At 45.8% G+C, this 21,978-nt stretch overlaps 1 protein-coding gene across 6 annotated transcripts in view; it reads left to right on the top strand.

Annotated features, from left to right (window-relative positions):
* The first annotated feature begins 313 nt into the window (after positions 1-313).
* Positions 314-21,978, top strand: part of TRMT61A (tRNA methyltransferase 61A) — a 72,831-nt gene continuing 51,166 nt past the window's right edge. For 4 of the 6 annotated variants that reach the window (XR_014788253.1, XR_014788251.1, XM_084837870.1 and 1 more), the window contains exons 1-2: positions 314-414; positions 4,772-5,136. Coding sequence is in view for 4 of the 6 variants with exons in the window: in XM_084837870.1 (XP_084693996.1) it covers positions 4,806-5,136 (331 nt within the window). In the remaining 2 variants the exon portion in view is untranslated. Of the gene's footprint in view, positions 415-2,473; positions 2,738-4,771; positions 5,137-21,978 lie in introns of those variants that run through there. The other 2 variants (XM_084837882.1, XM_084837856.1) reach the window with 1 other exon arrangement.

Genomic DNA, 21,978 nt, shown 5'->3' with positions numbered 1-21,978 from the left:
CATTTCTATATTGTAGGTCAGGATGTATTGTGTGGTTTTACTTGTTGCGAGCTACCCAAGAGAGCTTCGGCGATGTGGCAGTAGAGAACTGTAAGTAATTAATTAAATTCTGATGAAGGGGGTGCTTCATCATAATGGCAGCGGTGCAGCGACCCCATTACGCCTTCCGTGGGAAGAGCCAGGAGGAGGAGGGATGCGAAATTGCATCAGGAGGCAGGAAGATCGAGCTGCGTAAAAGCTGGGAAGGAGCCGCGCGCGCTCTGGCTCAGAGCCGGCGAGCCGCGAGGGCGGGGGAGCGTCAGCAGGCTGCGACAGGAGAGGAAGTGGCCGAGCCACGTGTCTGCACGGGCGAGAGAGTGGCTGTGCTCTGGCCCTGATCCTGCGCGCCTTCCATGCAGGCAGGCACCCGGAAAGGTAAGGGAAGGGGGTGGGACTAGACATCTCCTCCTTACTGCTCAAGGCTGTTGGGCGGCGAAGTCAACCCCGAGCAAATCGCGCCGAGTGCGATCGCTGCCTTTGCGCGGTTCCCTGGGGCTGGGAGCAAGCCCCGTTGGGCAAAGCGGGGCTTACTTCTGAGTAAAGCTGTATAAGGATCCTGGTTCTTTATTATTGTGATGAAATGGAGTTTCATATATATCGCTTACCGTATTTAAAAGACCGCCCCCCCCCATCTCTAAGGGGTTTACAAGAGAATTTAATTTCTAAAAAATATACTGTAATATATATTAAATATAATGATGGTGTAAAGGGGGGAAGTTGGTGAGCACCTCAAGGGAGGCCGGGTGTCGAAGAGGACAGGGCTCCTGCCTCTTGAAGAGTTGCCTACCAGAGGGGATTTTAGCGGGTGTAGCTTGGCATGCAAGCTACATCTGGTGACTTTTTCTCTTCTACACAACTGTTGAAGGTGCACCAGCCCTGGCTTCTTTTGCTTCTGGCCACCCTGAGCTTCTTTCCAAGTGTGTTGCTATCACTTCCTTGATGTTGTGGACTTTAGTCCATGCAAACTCATCCCATAATAAATCTGTAAGACTTTAAGGTGCCACATTGCTTTTCCTTCACTAGGTGGATCTGGTTGCCCTTCTGACAATCCTTCCTTGCTCTGTGTATTGTCCTTAGGACAGGGGAATGCTCTGACAATCAGTGTTTTCTTTTTAATGATTTCTAGAGGGAGGGAATGTGTTGATCTTCAAAGACTTTTTGCTGTTCTCTTTATTGCACTCTAGAGCTGCCATTTCTTTTTTCCCTTTTTCTTTTCACTGGCCCTGCCCCTGTTTCTTTAACAGCAGTCTGATACCCAAAAATCTAGCCGGTGATGTTTTTTCTCCCACTTGTTTCTGTGCCAGGAAAAGCTTCACTTCCTATATTTCTGCAATCCAGCTGCTTTTAATGGCACAGGAGCCAAGCCATTAAAAAAGTTGGCAGCGCATTCATATTCTAGCAGTCCATGGCAAAAAAGCCTTTGTGCCACCTGCCAGTCGCATTGTCCTTCTATATATTGTTTGTTTCTCTTTCTCTCTCTCTCTCTCTCTGTTTTTTAAATTCTTGTTGGCATGTAAATAGAGAATGAAAGTTAATCAGAGCGCAGGTTCACACTCAATTAGCTTTTTGGATTAACTGCACTTGGCTCTCAATTACATTCTAATAGTATGTGTGCTGGGAACATAAAGTTAAAAAAGGAGAGTGTTCCCCTCCTTGAGGACTTGCAGTGTGTGTAATTTAGGTCCTGAGTAATTTATTTCATGAATTCTTTCAGAGTTGGCCTTGACATAAATGGGGGAGCGCTAAGGGCTTTTCCTCAACACTTAACAGTGCAGTCCCATGCATGTTCACTCAGATGTAAGCCCCATTGAGTTTAATGGGACTTTCTCCCAGGAAAGTGCATATGGGATTACGGCCTTGTTACTATTTAATACAGCCTTCTCTGTCCTGGGGCCCTCCAGATGTGTTGGACTGCAATTCCCATAATTCCTAGCCAGCATGGCTAACAGGCATACTGGCTGGGAATTAATGGGAGTTGCAGACCAACCTGTCTGGCGAATGCTATGTTGAAGGCCTGATTTAGGCTGCAATCCTATGCAGGTTTAGATGGAAAAAGGACCCACAACTCCCAGCATTCCCCAGCCAGCATAGGATTGCACGCTTACTATATTTCTTAGCCACCTTTCAAGACTGTGCTTACTTGCTACTCTATTTTGGAGTAGGTGTAACAATTTCTAGGGTCCAACTTCCAGGTAGAGTCAATGGCCCTGTGTAAATAACAATAACCACAATTCAAATTTCAAAAATTTTAAGCACTAATATTTGGCTCAAGAAATGCTGTAACCCTTTGGATACATTCTGCAGTGAGGGCTCTTGTTAGGCCAATGTCAGCTACTAGTTTTACAAACCCTTTGGTACTTAGAATGCTTTTCTGTCCAGTTCTTGTGTGTGTTTCTGGAGAAGGCGCATCACCTCGGTCCACCTAATCCAAGAGAGTAGTGATGGTTTATGTATCCCCTCAGAGCGTCATGCCCTTGTGGAAGAAATTTGCTGCCATGGGCCCTGTCCTATTAGGATCTCTGGTCTTGCCGCTTAACTCTGTTCCTCTGTAACTCCTATCCCATGAATCTGTTTTCTTCTATTTCCTAGGACAATCTTCCCCACCTTTGTGCCATCCAGGTGTTTTGGACAACAGCTTCCATCAGCCCCAGCCAGTATGGTCAGGGATGTTTTGGACTACAACTCCCAACATCTGAAGGTCACCAAGTTGAGAAAGAGTGTCTTTGGTTGCAATGCTATGCGTGTTTACACAGGAAAAAGTCATACAGCTCCCAGCATCCCTCCACTCAGCCATGCTGGCTGCGGTATGCTGGGAGTTGTAGGACTTTTTTTCTGTCTAAACATGCATAGGGCGCAATCCTATCGCCTCTAGTCAGCGGCTAGACAGCCATAGTAGGTCAGTTCCTGGAGAACCCACCCCCACCCCCTCCTGCGCTGCCTCGTAGGCAGCGCTGATCGGCCCCGTGCTCCGCACTCATAAGAGCAATGCGGAGCAGTGAAAACTGGGCGTTCCTGGGGGTGGGGAGGTCAGAAATGCTGGTATGACACATCCTATGTGTTGTCCGGCCTCCCGCGCCCCACAGTCCCTTGGTTAGACAGCTGAAATTGGCTGTTTAGTCGCAAAAGCAGGTGGTGGGGAGCTAGGAGGAGATCCGCACTTCACCACTCCTCCCGCCCTGCACTGGATAGGTGGTTGCGTCTGGGCTCGGAGGCAACCGTCGATCCACATAGGATTGCTCCCTCTGGGTATTAAATTGGACAAAGTATGCTTATGCGGGATTGATCGTCCAAGGTTGGTACTTATACGAGCAAAGGGCTGGATGCGCCTGATCTCGTCTGATCTCAGAAGCTAAGCAGGGTCATCCCTGGTTAGCACTTGGATGGGAGACCACCTGGGAATCAGGCTTCCTGCATGGAGCAGGGGGTTGGACTCGATGGTCTTGTAGGCCCCTTCCAACCCTATGATTCTTTGATTCTATGATCTACTTCTGGAAGCCTTGCACATTTCATCACATTGGAATTGCAAGGATGAAGGAGAACTGGGATCTAAGTAGGTCTCCATCCTGAGGTAGCCTTTGGACTTCCCCAGATAATATATCCACGTTGCCAGTGCGACAGCCTGCTGTTTGTTGCCCAATTCACCTAATGACAAAATACAAGTAAAGAACTGAGATTTGAACGGCTCTGTGTCTCCAAATAGCACTTGGAGCACTCAGAATTTTACGTCTAAACCCACTGAAAAACAGTCCCTCTGAGAGTTGTTTATATGCCTTGTTTGTAGTCAGAAAGCTGTTTTGGCATGTATACTAATCGCTCCCTGTGAAAGCGAACTAAGGTGTTGAGTGCCAACAGAAATGAAACCCAAACAGGACCACTGGAAGGGGGCCTGACTGGCATCATCCTATTAGAAGGAGAGAATACTTGGTAACATTTTGCTCATTTCATTCTCCTGTTTCTGTGTCTTCTCCAACCTGGTACCCTCTAGACGTTTTGGGTCACAAATCCCATTGTCCCTGAGCACTGGCCATGCTGAAGTTGTAGTCCAAAAGATCTGGAGGGCACCAGGTTGGGGGAGACTCAGAGAGGTTACAGTCTAAGAGACAACAGTCAAAGGAAAGGCAAACAATAAGTGTTGAATGTGAGCAATGTTTGATTATTAGATTTATATCAGAGGTGCTCAACGTCCGGGGGACAGGAGGCCGCATTGCACCCTTGGAACCCACCTAGACTGCCCCCTGCCCCTCTGCTGTCATTGCTACCAAGTTTATCGCCACGGCGATTTTGCAAGGAAATAAGTACAGGCTTTGTCTCCCTGAAAGATCGCTATGTTTTTTGACACAGTGGTGGGAAATTCAGCAATGGAAGCCCCCCTCCCCCACAAAAATAGCCATGTGGGGCCACATACAGCCCTTAAGCTGTGTGCTGCCTGCTCCTGGTTTATGTCTTGTCTCAAGGTGGTGTTTACATGGGGTTCCAAGTTGGTCTTTCCTGCAGTTCCTGTCTAGGGCCAGGCCTGCTTAGCTTCAGCAAGGGTGCTGTGTCAGGTGCCTTCAGACCATGACCTGGCATCATGATCTTAAGCTTCCTCTCAGTTGTGGATGAGGACTAAGGAGTTAAAGTCAAAGGCACAAGGAGGGCTTAGAGTAAGTTTTCTAGGCAGGAGTGGTAGGCATTAGGGGAAGCAAGGGGAAATGGGTGGTCAGATTCTGATGTGTGTTTCCTTCTCCCTTAGCTGTAACTAAGCTGTCAACGGCAAGGTTATCGTGATGAGTTTCCTTGAATATGGAGACAAGATAAAAGAAGGGGACACAGCTATCATCTTCTTGGGCCATGAGTCAATGTTCCCGGTGAAGGTCCAACATGGTGGCAAAACTCAGACAAAGTATGGGGTCATTCGGCACTCCACCGACCTCATAGGCAAACAGTACGGCTCCAAGGTGACCTGCAGCAAAGGAGGTTGGGTGTATGTTCTTCATCCAACCCCAGAGTTGTGGACTGTGAACCTCCCCCACCGAACGCAGATTCTATATTCGACTGACATCTCTCTAATCACTATGATGCTGGAGCTGAAGCCGGGATGCATTGTGTGTGAATCAGGTAATGGTTCTTGTTGCCAGGCTTTTATCATGATAATTAGAAAGACTCTGTTTTGTTGTTGTTGCTAATTTCCATAGCTTGTTCTTTAAAAGCAGTCACCCCAATCCAAAAGAAAGTACCGCATAAACATAATTTCCCCCGCATAAACATAATTTCCCCGTAAACATAATTTCCTGTTTGTCCCCAACCCCAAGTAGATTATTTGGCTGCATTTGCATGGAACGCCAAGCCATGATTTATGTTACCCGTGGGTGTTGCTCTAGCCATGAATTGACAAGCAGACAAAATGTGGCTTGTTTTCCCAGTTTCTGCTTTGTTTCTCTCCCGTCTATTTTGCCAGCCTTCAGAGTGGTTTTGTTTTCAAGCTGCTCTTGCAGGCAGCAGGGCGAAAAAGCCAGGGATAAGCCACAGTTTGGGGCTCAGACATCATGACAAGCCATGGGCTTGTTTAAGCCATGGGGATCATGCGAACCAGACCATTGTGTCCAAACCCATCCTCACAGACAAGCCATAATTTGTTAACTAGCTACAAACCACAAATAGAACGTACTTGAAGCCAGATTTCAACAAACCACACCATTAGGAGCAAAGCAGGCCATTGAATGCAGTCCAGTCAGGGCTGTGTACATGCAGCCCTGGCTTTGTGAGTATATTTCCTCTTATTGGGTTGGAATTGACCTGGTTTGCATGATCGTTTTAAGCCACTGTGGCTGAAAATGATCGTGTGAATCCGCCCATGGTGTTTCTTGCTGGCTTGGTTTCTGTGATCTGAGGCATATCCACAGGGGCAGACCCCCAGCTCCTGTCCTCCCCCTCCAGCATTTTGTCTTTACTACTGCAGTCTGCAACACAATCACGGGAAGATGGAAATTGCAACGGAGGGTATCCCAGGATAGCCCTGTGCGAAATGGGCAGATGTAAGCTGATACCCTGCGGGTATGCACTTTGGGGCTCAGACATAGAAAAGGAAGGAGAGTTTGTTTACATGGCGAGCCTGTTTTAGTTCTTATTTAAAATATTTATATACCACCTTATAATCATGCTGTCAGGGAGGCTTGCAACAAAAGTAAACTCAAATATATAAAACATAGAATAAATCAATAAAATGTCATAAAACTGTAGCCCAGAGAAAATGAGTTTAAAGTGCAATCCTATGCAAGTTTAGACAAAAAAGTCCTACAACCAGCTAGGGCATGTTGGGAGTTGGCTAGGGAATGCTGGGAATTGTAGGACATTTTTCTGCCTAAACATCCATGGGATTGCACCTGTAAAGCAGGAACTATTTAAAAAGGGCCTGCCGAAATGACACCAAGATATAGAAGAAGCTGCGCTTAAGCTAGTGTGTGTTAGTTTTAATAGCCTGCCTCATCTCCAAGACCCAGGGTGGCTAATAAAACTAATTGCATAAACGCATCCGATAGATCAGAATAACATTTCAACTAAATTCAACTGTTGCTATCTTTCCCAACTTGATCCTGAGTCCCATACGCCACCCCCAAAAGGCAGGCCTTGTAAAGGGCTCGGGCTTGGTTTTTGGCAGGTCTGCTGCAGGAGAGAGTTCCATAACGGGGGGTGGAGGTAGCCACCGAGAATGTGGCGGCCACGCTCTTGCTCTCTGATGTGCTTGTGCCTCATCCTAGCCCCTTGTGTGCTGGCAATGTGGCGTAAGTGAATGCCTGTGGCTCTCGAGTGAAAGCAATAATGTTACGATTGCATAAGTCTTGGCAGGCTCCTGGCATGACCGTGTCTTTCTTGGACTGCCGAAATGCCATCTGTCATCCTGTTTCCTTACTCGGCAGGATGTTTCTCCCCCTCTGTGTGGGAAAACTTGTACTGCTGGTATAACAGTTCAGGGACTGAATACTCTCTGATGTGCTGGATTCTGAAACTAGGAAATGTGGTGCAGTTTTGTTGTGCTCCAGTCGCTTTAGCCTCTCTGTGTAAGATTAGGTTTGGAAATCCAAGATGGCAGCTTCAATCTCAGGGTTGATAAATAGGTGCTCTCTAGGTGAGTAAGATTCCTGTTCAGGTGACCAACCACAATGCACCTGTGAGTGGAGCGGAAATTGTTTCCTTTTTCTTTCTTTCCTTGCAAGTCGTCTGTGTACCACAAAGGCTTAACATAGGTATGGGCTAGTCATTTTTTGTGTATGGGCCAGTAACTTTTGTAGATTTATTTGCAAGTAGGGTTGCGCATTTGACTGATCAAAAAGGGGTTTGGTTAGTTGACCAGTCAAATATTGTTAATAAAGGCCAAATATTTTAAAATTACATTAACTTTATTAAAACAACAAAAAAGATTTTGGGTTTCCCTGACTCTCCAAAATTCAAATGTCTCACTTGTGGCAGTATTTGGCGTGTGTTGCTTAAACTGTTACCGTCAGTTGTTTCAACAGTGACTGTCTTTCTAGACCCCAGTCCAATCCCTTAGAGTAGTTTTACAGAGTAGATAGCCAGATTGCATGGAGGAAGCACTCCCAGATTCCTGCAGGAAGCAAGATGGCGTCAGGGGCACTCCTAAGCTGTGACCTTTGCCACTGGTGCCAGCTTCTGTTCTTGTTCCTGTTTTGGAGATGCCTGCAGTTACAGCAGATGACCAGTGGGAGAAGGTTTGCCCTTGGTTATAACAGGGCTAGTGGGCAAGCAGTCCTCATGATACCGCTTTCTGCGTAGCTCTTTCCCCTCTTGCAAACACCATAATAATATGCTGCCACCTTCACAGTGGCATTTCGTGTCTTCATGGAATATTTGAAAATACTTTACCAGTTTATTGACTGGCATGGCAGGACACTCGGGGAAGGGCCGTAGCTCAGCGGTAGAGCGTATACTATGCTGTCTGGGTTCAGTCCTCAGCATCTCCGAGTAAGGCTGAAATTGACCACCTGAAACCCTGGGAACTGCTGCCAGTCAGTGTAGACAATACTGAGTTTGATGGACTAAGGGTATCCTTCAGTGTAAGGCAACTTCCTGCAACCCAGCCCTGTCTGCAAGGCTGTGTTACATTTGCCGCAGGGATCAGCATCCTTGTGGAAAGTTTCCTGCCCATCTACCCTTCCCGTATAATTTCATGGAACTCTCCACATGGGTTGGGGGCCACCAGTTATGGGTGAGAAAACACTTGCTACGTGTTTTTCCCAACTCATATGGTAAATTCTGTTGAGTGAGGAAGTCAGGAATGGGTGTCCTGACACAGGTGTCAGTGCTCATGGCAAATGTAATGACTCATCAGCATGTCTGGTCATGGTGACCTTGTAGTCTAGATTCTTCACATTGATCCATGGGTGAGTGCTGGGTGCATGGGCCTTCTTTTGGGGCAAGGGGTTAGTCTAGGTCAGGGGTGTAGAACCTTAGGCTTGGAGGCGAAATCCAGCCTACCTGGGGTCCTCATCCGGCGCTATGGGTTTTCCTAGATGGCTCCTTTCCCTTCTCAACCACTGATCATTTCCCAGCTTTTGTGCAGTTTTTCCTCATTCTAAAAGGTTGAAATGCTTCTCCTAAGGCTTAGTTACTGGCAGTATGAACTTTAAGCTACAATATGCTGGTATTTTTGGTATTTAGTTCCCACCCATCACTGGAATACGGCTCCTGAAAGCTTCTCCAAAATGGAATTCAGTTCTCTGGGTCTAGATGGTCTCTTGGTTGCTTCAACTTGTTGTTTCTGTGCAATATTGCTAAATGCTCTACTAGAGATTAGCAACTGGAAGCCCCTGTGGAGAAACCCTGGCCTTCTAGTTTGGCAACCTGGAGGCCATATAGGGATGTATAAGGAGAGGTGGCTGCAGCATTGGGAATTGCTTGTGCTTGGCCACTTTGGGAGCAGAGGTTGGAAGGGATCAATTTTCCACCATATCTTTCTGGTAAAAGTATTTACGGACCAAGTTTTTGCTAGACCAATGGCAAATGGGAGATGTTCGCATTTATGTCAGTCAGGATTAGTCGGTGTTGCAAGTGAGTACAAGGGAGAGGGTCTTTTTGTGGTGGCCCCATACCTCTGGAATCCGCTTTCACTCTTCTTTGCAAGTCTTCAGGAAGGCTCTGAAGTCCCACTTGTTTTTGTTGGTCTTTTCATAGTTGGTGGGCTGCGAGTTTTATCAGTGTTACCTGTTCTATATCTCCCCTATGAGAGAAGGTTACAACAGGGGAGATATTTGGATGTGCATCAGTCAGGATAAGTCAGTATTGCAAGTGAGGTCCTGTCTGTCTGTGCCAGGAACACAGGGCGTGGGGGTTTGGCTTAATGGTGAAATTTATTGCCAACTTGACAGGCAGGATTTTTAATCATATGCCACCATCCTTCCATTGAGTCTCGTCAATTTTGCATTTGTTTTAAAATGCTTTTTATGTATTGCTCTGGCTTGTTTTACGTGTCTGTATTGTGTTTGAAATCACTCAACAGTACATATTGTCAAGCGGGGGCAGGCAGTTTGCTCAGTGAAAAGAATCGCATTGGAAATACACATATGCCCTGTGGGAAGTAACTAATTAACATTTTCAGTAGGATGTAATATAATTCTGCTAACATTTTTTGCATACGCGGTGGATGCCAAGCTACAGCTGAAGGACGTGTTGCTGCACTTTCATGTTGGCAAATTGTTAACCTTGAAAGTGCCAGATTTTGACAGTAAAGCCCTTGGAAAAGGTTGAGATGGTCATAGACTTCATGGGTTGCATCAGAGATGTGCAGTGGGAAAAATTCTGCCAGTGGCAGCATTCCGTGAACAGTTGCGTAAGGGCTAGTGGAAGACAACGTGTGAGGTTGTGCAGCATCTTGTACTAGCATGCATCTTGAGACCTTGTTTAAGAGATTGTGCAATGCCTTACACAAATGAAAGTGCACCTCAGTTCTCTTCTGTTACGCAAGGATCTTGCGCTAAGTTGGAAAAACGCTTCTGCGTGGGAAAGAGGCCTTCTACTCATAGAAGGGTGTGATTTGAAGAACGTTATTTATTTGTGCCTCTGCTTACCCTGTTACTTTTGATCTTTGAACCTGTGTAGCATAGGTCTCATAGGTGACTTAACAGTGCAGCCCTGTGCATGTCAACTCAGAAGTAAGTCGTACTCCCGGGTTAGTGTGTATGCTATATAGGACTGCCGCCTAAATCATGGCTTTTGTGGTACCTATTGCTCCCGGGCACTTGAAGGGTAGATCTTGAGTAACTGAAGAAGTGACTCAGTAGATTAACAGTTCAATACAAGTCTACTCAGCAGTAAGCCCAATTGACTTTGGTGGGATTTACTCCCAGGTCAGTGTGTATAGATCTGCAACGTAGTGCTCATTCCTGTGCGTGTTTAGACAGAAAAAAGTCCTATAAATTATAGGACTTTCTCCTGACCCATCATGCATAGGATTGCACTCTTAAAGGATGTAGCACTTTATCTGTTAAATGCAGCATAAATAATCTTTGCAAAGCCCTGGAAAGGGCAGACTGAACCAGCTTAAAAGGGGGGGGGGGTATTGATGATGTTGGATGTGATTAAGTTAGTTGAACTCTGAATGGAGAATCTCTTATAATTTATCATATCTGTATACAAGGCCAAGCCTGCTCAGGATGGTTTACAAGATAAGGTTTTAAAATGGTAAAATATAAAATTGTTGTTGTTGTTCAGTCATTCAGTCGTGTCCGACTCTTCGTGACCCCATGGACCATAGCACGCCAGGCCTTCCTGTCCTGCGCTCTCTCCCGGAGTGTGCTCAAGTTCATATTCATTGCATCGGTGATGCTATCTAGCCATCTCATCCTCTGCCGTCCCCTTCTCCTTTTGCCTTCAGTCTTTCCCAGCATCAGGGTCTTTTCCAGAGAGTTTTCTCTTCGCATTAGGTGGCCAAAATATTGGAGCTTCAGCTTCAGTATCTGTCCTTCCAATGAGCAGTCAGGGTTGATTTCCTTTAGTATGGACTGATTTGACCTCCTTGCAGTCCAGGGGACTTGTAAGAGTCTTCTCCAGCACCACAGTTCGAAAGCATCAATTCTTCGGCGCTCAGCCTTCCTTATAGTCCAGCTCTCACAGCCGTACATTACTACTGGGAAAACCATAGCTTTGATTAGACGGACCTTTGTCGGCAAGGTGATGTCTCTGCTTCTTACTATGCTGTCTAGGTTGGCCATAGCTTTCCTCCCAAGGAGCAAGCGTCTTTTAATTTCATGGCTACAGTCACCGTCTGCGGTGATCTTGGAGCCCAAGAAAGTAAAATCTGTCACTGCTTCCATTTCTTCCCCTTCTATATGCCAGGAAGTGATGGGGCCAGATGCCATGATCTTAGTTTTTTTAATGTTGAGTTTCAAACCAGCTTTTGCACTCTCCTCTTTCACCCTCAACAAGAGGCTCTTGAGATCCTCTTCACTTTCTGCCATTAGGGTGGTATCGTCTGCATATCGGAGGTTGTTGATAATTCTCCCAGCAATCTTAATTCCGACCTCTGATTCATCCAACCCGGCATTTGTCATGATGTACTCTGCATATAAGTTAAATAAGCAGGGTGACAATATGCAGCCTTGTCGTACTCCTTTCCCAATTCTGAACCAATCGGTTGTTCCATGTCTGGTTCTTACTGTTGCTTCTTGACCCTCGTACAGGTTTCTCAGGAGACCGGTAAGGTGGTCTGGTACTCCCATCACTTTAAGAATTTGCCACAGTTTGTTGTGATCCACACAATCAAAGGCTTTAGCGTAGTCAATGAAGCAGAAATAGACGTTTTTCTGGAATTCTCTTGCTTTCTCCATGATGCAGCGAATGTTGGCGATTTGATCTCTAGTTCCTCTGCCTCTTCGAAACCCAGCTTGTACTTCCGGTAGTTCTCGGTTCGCATACTGCTGAAGCCTAGCTTGTAGGATTTTGAGCATCACCTTGCTGGCATGTGAAATGAGCGCAATTGTGCGGTAGTTTGAACACTCTTTGGCGTTGCCCTTCTTTGGAATTGGAATGTAAACTGACCTTTTCCAGTCTTGTGGCCACTGTTGAGTGTTCCAGATTTGTTGGCATATTGAATGCAGCACTTTAACAGCATCATCTTTTAGGATTTTAAATAGCTCGGCTGGAATACTGTCATCTCCGCTAGCTTTGTTGTTACTAATGCTTCCTAAGTCCCACTTGACTTCACTCTCTAGGATGTCCGGCTCAAGTTCAGTGACCGTACTATCATGGCTATCAGGGACATTCAGATCTTTCCTGTATAGTTCTTCTGTGTATTCTTGCCACCTCTTCTTAATCTCATCTGCTTCTGTTAGGTCCCTGCCTTCTTTGTCCTTTATCATGCCCGTCTTTGCGCAAAACGTTCCCTTGAGATCTCCAATTTTCTTGAAGAGATCTCTAGTCTTTCCCATTCTGTTGTTTTCCTCAATTTCTTTGCATTGTTCATTTAAGAAGGCCTTCTTGTCTCTCCTTGCTATTCTCTGGAACTCTGCATTCAGTTGGGTATATCTTCCCCTTTCTCCCTTGCTTTTTGCTTCCCTTCTTTCCTCAGCTACTTGTAAAGCCTCATCAGACAGCCACTTTGCTTTCTTGCATTTCTTTTTCTTTGGGATGGATTGAGTTGCTGCCTCCTGAACAATGTTACGGACCTCCGTCCATAGTTCCTCAGGCACTCTGTCTATCAGGTCTAATCCCTGAAATCTATTCCTCACCTCCACTGTGTATTCATAAGGGATATGATTTAGGTCATACCTGAATGGTTTAGTGGTTTTCCCTACGTTCTTCAATTTAAGCCGAAATTTTGCAAGAAGCAGCTCATGATCTGAGCCACAGTCAGCTCCAGGTCTTGTTTTGACTGACTGTATAGAGCTTCTCCATCTTTGACTGCAAAGGACATAATCCATCTGATTTCGATATTGACCATCTGGTGATGTCCATGTGTAGAGTCGCCTTTGTCCTTCTACATTTTGTACACCAAGGTCATGCTTGCCTATTATCCCGGTGATTTCTTGACTTCCTACTTTAGCATTCCAATCCCCTATGATGAAGAGGACATCTTTTTTGGGTGTTAGTTCTAGAAGGTGTTGTAGGTCTTCATAGAACCGATCAACCTCAGCTTCTTCGGCCTCAGTGGTTGGGGCATAGACTTGAATTACTGTGATGTTGAATGGTTTGCCTTGGATTCGTACTGAGATCATTCTATCGTTTTTAAGATTGTACCCCAGTACTGCTTTTCCCACCCTTTTCTTGACTATGAGTGCTACTCCATTTCTTCTAAGGGATTCTTGCCCACAATAGTAGATATGATGGTCACCTGAATTAAATTCGCCCATTCCTGTCCATTTTAGTTCGCTGATTCCCAAGATGTCGATGTTCAATCTTGCCATCTCATGTTTGACCACCTCCAGCTTACCTTGATTCATTGATCTGACATTCCAGGTTCCTAAACAATATTGTTCTTTACAGCATCGGATTTTCTTTTCACCACCAGACACATCCACAGCTGAGTGTCCTTTCGGCTTTGGCCCAGCCGCTTCACTCTTTCTGGTGCTACTTGGAAATACCCTCTGCTCTTCCCCAGTAGTATATTGGACACCTTCCGACCTGAGGGGCTCATCTTCCGGCGTCATCTCTTTTGGCCTTGTGATACGTTCCATGGGGTTTTCTTGGCAAGAATACTGGAGTGGGTTGCCATTTCCTTCTCCAGTGGACCACATTTTGTCAGAACTCTCTGCCATGACCTGTCCGTCTTGGGTGGCCCTGCACGGCATAGCTTATGGCTTCACTGAGTTACGCAAGCCCCTTCGCCGCAACAAGGCAGTGATCCATGAAGAGGAAATATAAAATACAGCTACCTAATAGCCTGGTGACAGTTATCCATGCTCTGGTAACTTCCCAGTTGGATTACTGCAATGTGTTATATGTGGGCTACCTTTAAAGACAGTTCAGAAACTTCAGAGAGTTCAAAACAGAGGTGCTAGAATACGAACAGGGGCTGGCTGATATGACCATGTGATGCCAATGTCTTGTCAGCTGCACTGGCTCCCTTTCTGTTTCTGAGCCAAATTCAATGTGTTGGTGGCTTGGGACCAGAATATCTAAAGGAAGTCTCCTTGCACGTGTACCTGCTCAGACACTTTGGTCATCTTCATTGATCTTCCTCCAGGTGCCCCCACCGAATGATGCTAGGAGGGTGGCTATAAGAGAGAGGGTCTTTTCAGTTGGGGCACCCCACTTACGGAATGAACTCCCCAAAGAGGTCCGCTTGGTGCCTACCTTGTTATTTTATTATTATTATTATTATTTACATTTATGTACCGCCCCATAGCCGAAGCTGTCTGGGCAGTTTACAAAAGTTAAAACATTAAAATACAGTCTACAAAGTTTTAAAAAAAAACATTTACATAAAAGCATACAGACTCGATATGCAACAACATACAACTAAAAGCAACTTTGAACTAAAACAATATTTAAAAAATCCAACAATAAAACAACACAGGTTAAAACACCACAGCAGAAAAACAGCATACAAGAATCAACAAAGAGGAATGAGAGTCCTGAAAAGGGAAGGCCTGCCGGAATAGTGGAGTCTTTAATGCCTGCATAAAAACCTTCAACAAAGTCAGCAAAGGAAATGTCCTTTTCGGCACCAGGCAAAGACCTTTCTTTTCTGCCAGGCATTTTTAGCAACCTAGTTCTAGATTTTTATGGTTATTTTATCGATTTCTGTGCTGTTTATTGTTATGCATTATATCATATTATATTTTTTTAAATCATAGAATCATAAAATAATAGGGTTGCAAAGGGCCTATAAGAGCATCGAGTCCAACCCCCTGCTCAATGCAGGAATCCAAGTCAAAGCATCACTGACAGATGGCTGTCCAGCCTCATCTTGAATGCCTCCAGTGTGGGAGAGCCCACCATCTCCCTAGGTCATTGGTTCCATTGTCATATTGCTCTGTCAGTCAGGAAGTTTTTCCTGATGTTCAGCTGGAATCTGGCCTCCTGTCACTTGAGCCCATTATTCTGTATCCTGCACTCTGGGATGATGGAGAAGAGATCCTGGCCTTCCCCTCTGAGGCCTACCCAGTGCTGAGTAGAGGGAAACTAGTACTTCCTGGGATTTGGAAGCTATCCAAATATCTATGAATGAAGCTCAGAATAGCATTTGTCTTTTTTGCAGCCACATCACATTGTTGGCTCATATTCAGTTGTGATCTACAACAATTCCAAGATCCTTCTCGCTTGTAGTATTGTTGAGCCAAGTATCCCGCATCTTGTAACTACGCATTTGGTTTCTTCTCCTGGATGCAGAACTTGGCATTTATCTCTATTAAATTTCATTCTGTTGCTTTCTGCCCAGTTCTCCAACCTATCAAGATCACTTTGAATTTTGTTTCTGTCTTTCAGGGTATTAACTATCCCGCCCAATTTTGTGTCATCTGCAAATTTGATCAGCATTCCCTGCACCTCCTCCTCCAAGTCATTTATAACCGTGTTGAAGAGCTCTGGGCCCAGGACTGAGCCCTGCGGTACCCCGCTCGTTACCTCTCTCCAGTTCGGGAAGATCCCATTGATAAGCACTCTTTGAGTCCAATTCTGTAGCCAACTGTGGATCCACTGGATCGTTGTTTCATCTAGCCCACTTTGAGCTAGTTTGCTCATCAGGATATCATGGGCCACTTTGTCGAAAGCTTTGCTGAAGTCGAGGTATATTATGTCCACAGCATTCCCACAGTCCACAAGGGAGGTGACCTGATCCAAAGATTGTCTGGCAGGATTTGTTCTTGACAAATCCATGTTGGCTTTGAGTAATCACTGCATTGTTTTCAAGGTGCTTACAGATGGATTGCTTTATCATCTGCTCCAGAATTTCCCCAGGGATGTCAGACTGACTGGTCTGTAGTTCCCAGGTTCCTCCTTTTTACCCTTTTTGAAGATAGGGACCACATTAGCCCTCCTCCAGTCATCTGGCACTTCACCCGTCCTCCATGATTTCTCAAAGAGAATAGACAGCGGTTCTGAGAGTTCTTCTGCCAGTTCCTTTATTACTCTAGGATGCAGTTCATCTGGCCCTGGATATTTGAACTCATTCAAAGTCATTAGGTGTTCCTTGACCACATGCCTATCAATCTCAAGCTGCAATCCTGCCCCTTCGTCCTGTACTTCGTCTTTGCCAGAGGGGTAATAGACCCTCTTTTGAGAGAAGACTGAGCCAAAGTAGGAATTGAGCACTTCTGCCTTCTTTTTGTCATCTGTTATCATTTTGCCATCCTTATTTAATAGTTGAACCACCATTTCTTTCCTTTCTTTTACTATGTACATATCTGAAGAAAGCCTTTTTGTTGCTTTTAGCATCCCTCACTAACCTCAGCTCGTTCTCAGCTTTAGCCTTCCTGACGCCATCCCTGCAATTCTGTGCTACCTGCCTGTATTCTTCCTTTGTAGCTTGGCCTTCCTTCCACTTCCTGTATGTGTCCTTTTTTGTTTTCAGGTCATCTCTAAGCTTTTTGTGAAGCCACATTGGCTTCTTCTGTTGTCTTCCACCTTTTTTTCTTGTTGAAATTGTTTGTGATTGTGCCTTTAGAATTTCCTTTTTTAAGAACTCCCACCCATCTTGGACTCCTTTTCTCATTAGAGTCGCTTGCCATGGGACCTTACTGATCATTGTTCTGAGTTGATTAAAATTTCCTTTTGGCTACACTCATCTTTTGCTTCCTTTAGAAGCAAGAACTCAAGTATAACATGGTCGCTTTCCCCCAGAGTTCCTGTAACTGCTACTTTATCAACTAAGTCATCTCTGTTGGTTAGGATCAAGTCAAGGATAGCCGATCCTCTAGTTCCCTCCTCTACTTTCTGTAGGAGGAAGTTAAAAGCGATACAAGTCAGGAATTTCCTGGAGGGGCCATGTTTTGCAGAATTTGTCTCCCAACAAATATCAGGGAAATTGAAGTCCCCCATTACTACTGTATCATGTTTCCTTGAAACCTTGACAATTTGCTTTTCAAAAATTTCATCCTTGCCTTCTCCTTGATTGGGTGGCCAGTAGTAGACTCCGACCACCATGTTTCTTTTATTCTTTGCTCCATTTATTTTAACCCAGATGCTCTTAATAGGGCTACCAAGCTCATCCTCCTGTATTTCTGTGCAGAGATATGTATTTTTAACATATACTGCAACCCCACCTCCCTTTCTGTTCCTCCTGTTCTTTTCGAAGAAGTTATGTCCTTCAATTGCTGTATTCCAGTCATGGGAGTCATCCCACCAAGTTTCAGTTACACCTATCAAGTCATAATTTCCCTCCTGTATTAAGAGTTCAAGTTTGTTCTGCTTGTTTCCCATACTCTGGGCATTCGTGTATAGACATTGAACACCATGTGCTTTATAGTCTGGCTTTCTTCCTACATGCTTCTGAAGACTATTATTGGGCACTATTAGAGCTGTTTTCTCCATTGTGGTGCATGAGCTTTCATCCATTGTTAACCCCAACTTTCCCCCCGTAGGATTCAGTTTAAAGTCCTCCTGATGAAGTTCTTCATGCTGTGGCCAAACACATTCTTCCCAGCCTTTGTGAGGTGCAACCTATCCCTTGCCAACAGTCCATCTTCCAGGAAGTATAGCCTGTGGTCCCAGAATCCAAATCTCTCACGCCAGCACCACCTTCATAGCCAGTCATTCACCCAGAGTATTTTTCTTTCCCTTTCTGTCCCTCTTCGAACTACTGGAAGGATGGATGAGAAAACTGTCTGGGCCACAAAGTTCTTGAGTTTCCTTCCCAAAGCTTCAAAGTCTGACATGATTTCTTCGTAGCTCCGCTTGGCGGTATTATTTGTCCCCACATGGATGAGAAGAAAGGGATACCTGTCAGTGGGCTTTATGAGTGCATGCAACCCTTCAGTCACGTCTCTAATCCATCCTTCCAGGGGACAGCGTACCTGGCGAGTCCACGGGTCTTCGTGACATACTTGGGTTTCGATCCCATCCAGCAAGGAGTCTCCCACTATTACTACTCTTCTCTTCTTGTTGTAGGCCTTGGTTTCATCGCCTCTGCTTGACTGACCTGCAGCCTCTTGCTCGCTCTCAAGCAGGTTTCCCTGTAATTCTTCCTCTGCAGGCTGTCCTCCAGTCTCACCCTCAAATACCTGGAATCAGTTCCATTGCTCCACTGCTTCCACTGTGGTGCAGAGTGGCTTCTAGTTCCTCTGCTCCTTACTGTCACCCTTTTCCAAGGAGTATCTTGTACTGTATTTTTCCTCACATCATCATTTCCCTCATCTGCCTCAGCTTGGTGTTGCTCTTCTAGCTTCTGTTCTTCACTTTGCTGCTGCAGTTCCCCATTTCTGTCTAAGAATTCTTCGTGTTCTCTTATTCCCTGGAGGGTCGACAGTCGCCGCTCCAGTCCTCTTACTTGCTCTTCCGGTAGCGTGATCAACTTGCCCTTGTTGCATGTGTAGGCCATGTTGATCTCAAGCAAGAAAGCAAACATTGCACAGATTTTGCAGGTCACCACCACTGGAGGGTCTTTTCCTTCCATAGTCTCTCTTCCCTTTATGTTTCTAGCTTTCTGATTGTACTGGAATAGGCTGTGCTTTGTCCTCTATTCACTGGAGGTTAACAACAGAGTCCCACTGGTATGGAAGTGTGTGTTACAAGAAAAAGATTGTTTTTAAATGTTGGCATTGCATTTTATATTTGTATTGTATTTTATATTTTTAAGTCACAGAATAGAATAGAATCATAGAATAGTAGTAGGGTTGGAAGGGGCCTACAAGGCCATCGAGTCCAACCCCCTGCTCAATGCAGGAATCCAAGTCAGAGCATCCCTGACAGATGGCTGTCCAACCTCGCCTTGAAGGCCTCCAGTGTGGAGGAGCCCACCACCTCCCCAGGTAATTGGTTCCATTGTCGTATTGCTCTGACAGTCAGGAAGTTTTTCCTGATGTTCAGCCGGAATCTGGCTTCCTGTCACTTGAGCCCATGATTCCGTGTCCTGCACTCTGGGATGATCAAGAAGAGATCCTGGCCTTCTTCTCTGTGACAACCTTTCAAGTACTTGAAGAGTGCTATCATATCTCCCCTCAGTCTTCTCTTCTCAAGGCTAAACATGCCCAGTTCTTTCAGTCTCTCTTCATAGGGCTTTGTTTCCAGTCCCCTGATCATCTTTGTTGCCCTCCTTTGAACCCTCTCCAGTTTGTCTGCATCCTTCTTAAAGTGTGGTGCCCAGAACTGGACACAGTACTCCAGATGAGGTCTAACCAGTGCTGAGTAGAGGGGAACTAGTACTTCCCGGGATTTGGAAGCGATGCTTCTATGAATGCAGCCCAAAATAGCATTTGCCTTTTTTGCAGCCACATCACATTGTTGGCTCATATTCAGCTTGTGATCGACAACAATTCCAAGATCCTTCTTGCTCGTAGTGTGGTTGAGCCACGTATCCCCCATCTTGTAACTGTGCATTTGGTTTCTTTTTCGTAGGTGCAGAACTTGGCATTTGTCCCTATTAAATGCCATTCTGTTGTTTTCTGTGTTCTATGGCATTTTAGTTTTGTAACTGTGTGTTATCCGCCCGGAGACCATTAGTTAATAAATAACCCAGAGTGGCTGGGTGACCAGTCAGATGGGCGATTAATAAATTTAATAAATAAAAAATAAATAAACCAACCAGCATAAAACATTTACAGTAGGGGATACCTAACGGGGCCACAGTGCTCCCACTGATTAAGCTGCGTTAGCAGGACCCACTTCTTGTGTAACGGGGAATTGGTGCTTTGTAAGGGAACCCTGGAAATGAGCGTTTCCAGGTTGGGACAGGTGAGGTTTGTGGTGGAGGGCTGAATGAGCCCTATTTTTTCTCTCTCCCTGCTGGAAGGAGGCCTGGAATTCTGTGCCTCTGTCTAGCATGGAGGAAGGGACACGGCTGGGGCAAGGCGGGGCATCCACTCCTCTCAGCACCGTGGCGCCCCTGGCTCGGCACAGCTCCTGGCTCCCACAAATCCACTCTGCCTACACCAGCTGCTGTTCCCCACACAGGCAAGTCCCTCTGCCCCGAGGGGATTCCTCCAGCAGACGGGTTGGAGCCTAAACCCTGGCCCCTGGAGAAATCCTAAGAGGATCTGCGAGCCAGGTTGGGGTGCCTCGCAGGCCGAATATGGCCCGTGGACTGGAGGTTCTGCACCCCCTGATGTAGAAATTAAAAAGCAAGGGGGACAAGATAGAACCCTGAGGCACCCCGGAGGCCAATGAGGTGGAACAGTTACAAAAGGTCTCTTAATTGAAGGCTGGGATGAATAAGAACAGGGAAGACTGAAAGAATGATGATGATGATCAGGAACAAGGAAAGAGGAGGGGACTGACATCACAGTCATATACATGTGTACTTACAAGTAAGTCTTAGTGTGTTCATGGGGCTTACACTCATGTAGGTGTGTGCATAGGATTGCAGCTCAGAGATCAAGAACAGAACAGGAAGAGGTAATAATGAAAATCCAAAGAATGACCAGTAAGATGCTTAGGGCTGGGCCAAACGAGTGAGGGAAATAATCAAGAAGAGTAGTGGACCTCTGAGATGAAGAGAAGAGTTGTTGTTCAGTCGTTCAGTCGTGTCCGACTCTTCGTGACCCCATGGACCATAGCACGCCAGGCCTTCCTGTCCTGCGCTCTCTCCCGGAGTGTGCTCAAGTCCATATTCATTGCATCCGTGATGCTATCTAGCCATCTCGTCCTCTGCTGTCCCCTTCTCCTTTTGCCCTCAGTCTTTCCCAGCATCAGGGTCTTTTCCAGGGAGTTTTCTCTTCGCATTAGGTGGCCAAAATATTGGAGCTTCAGCTTCAGTATCTGTCCTTCCAATGAGCACTCAGGGTTGATTTCCTTTAGGATGGACTGATTGGACCTCCTTGCAGTCCAGGGGACTCATAAGAGTCTTCTCCAGCACCACAGTTCGAAAGCATCAATTCTTTGGCGCTCAGCCTTCCTTACAGTCCAGCTCTCACAGCCATACATTACTACTGGGAAAACCATAGCTTTGATAAGATGGACCTTTGTTGGCAAGGTGATGTCTCTGCTTCTTACTATGCTGTCTAGGTTAGCAAGATCAAAATTAATATGGACACCAGGAAATACTGATATTGATAAAAGCAACTGCCAGAGAGGAAGAAAGAATCTGAGACTGGCAAAAGACGAAAGTGAGAATTGGGGTTAGAGAGGAATGAATCAGAAATGACCTATAAAAGGAGAGAAGAGATGTATGGAATGAAACTCTAAAGAAGGGGAGAAACAAGGAGGGAAAGGAAGAGACTGAAGATGGCAGGCAGGGGCCGGGGCGGGGTGGGGACAGAAGACGATTGGCACCACCCTGGCCGATAGAATGGCGTGTACAAAAAAGAAAAAAAAATGCCTAGAGGGAGGTCATAGGGTCATAGAATAGTAGGTTTGGAAGGGGCCTACAAGACCAACGAGTTCAACCCCCTGCTCAATGCAGGAATCCAAGTCAGAGCATCCCTGACAGATGGTTGCCCAGCCTCATCTTGAATGCCTCCAGTGTGGGAGAGCCGTAGGTCACTGGTTCCATTGTCATATTGCTCTAACAGTCAGGAAGTTTTTCCTGATGATCGGCCAGAATCTGGCTTCCTGTTACTTGAGTCCATTACTCCATGTCCTGCACTCTGGGATGATGGAGAAGAGATCCTGGCCTTCCTGTCTGTGATAACCTTTCAGTACTTCAAGAGCGCTATCATATCTCCCCTCGGTCTTCTCTTCTCAAGGCTAAACATGCCCAGTTCTTTCAGTCTCTGCTCATAGGGCTTTGTTTCCAGTCCCCCGATCATCTTTGTTGCCCTCCTCTGAACCCTCTCCAGTTTGTCTGCATCCTTCTTAAAGTGTGGTGCCCAGAACTGGACACAGTACTCCAGATGAGGCCTAACCAGTGCTGAGTAG

Source organism: Heloderma suspectum, chromosome 1 (assembly GCF_057233095.1).
Source record: "Heloderma suspectum isolate Gila_16-S chromosome 1, 16-S_ref, whole genome shotgun sequence".
Classification (NCBI taxonomy): domain Eukaryota; kingdom Metazoa; phylum Chordata; class Lepidosauria; order Squamata; family Helodermatidae; genus Heloderma; species Heloderma suspectum.
The sequence above is the reverse complement of the archived record's forward strand: the minus strand, read 5'-3'. Positions and strand labels throughout refer to the sequence as shown.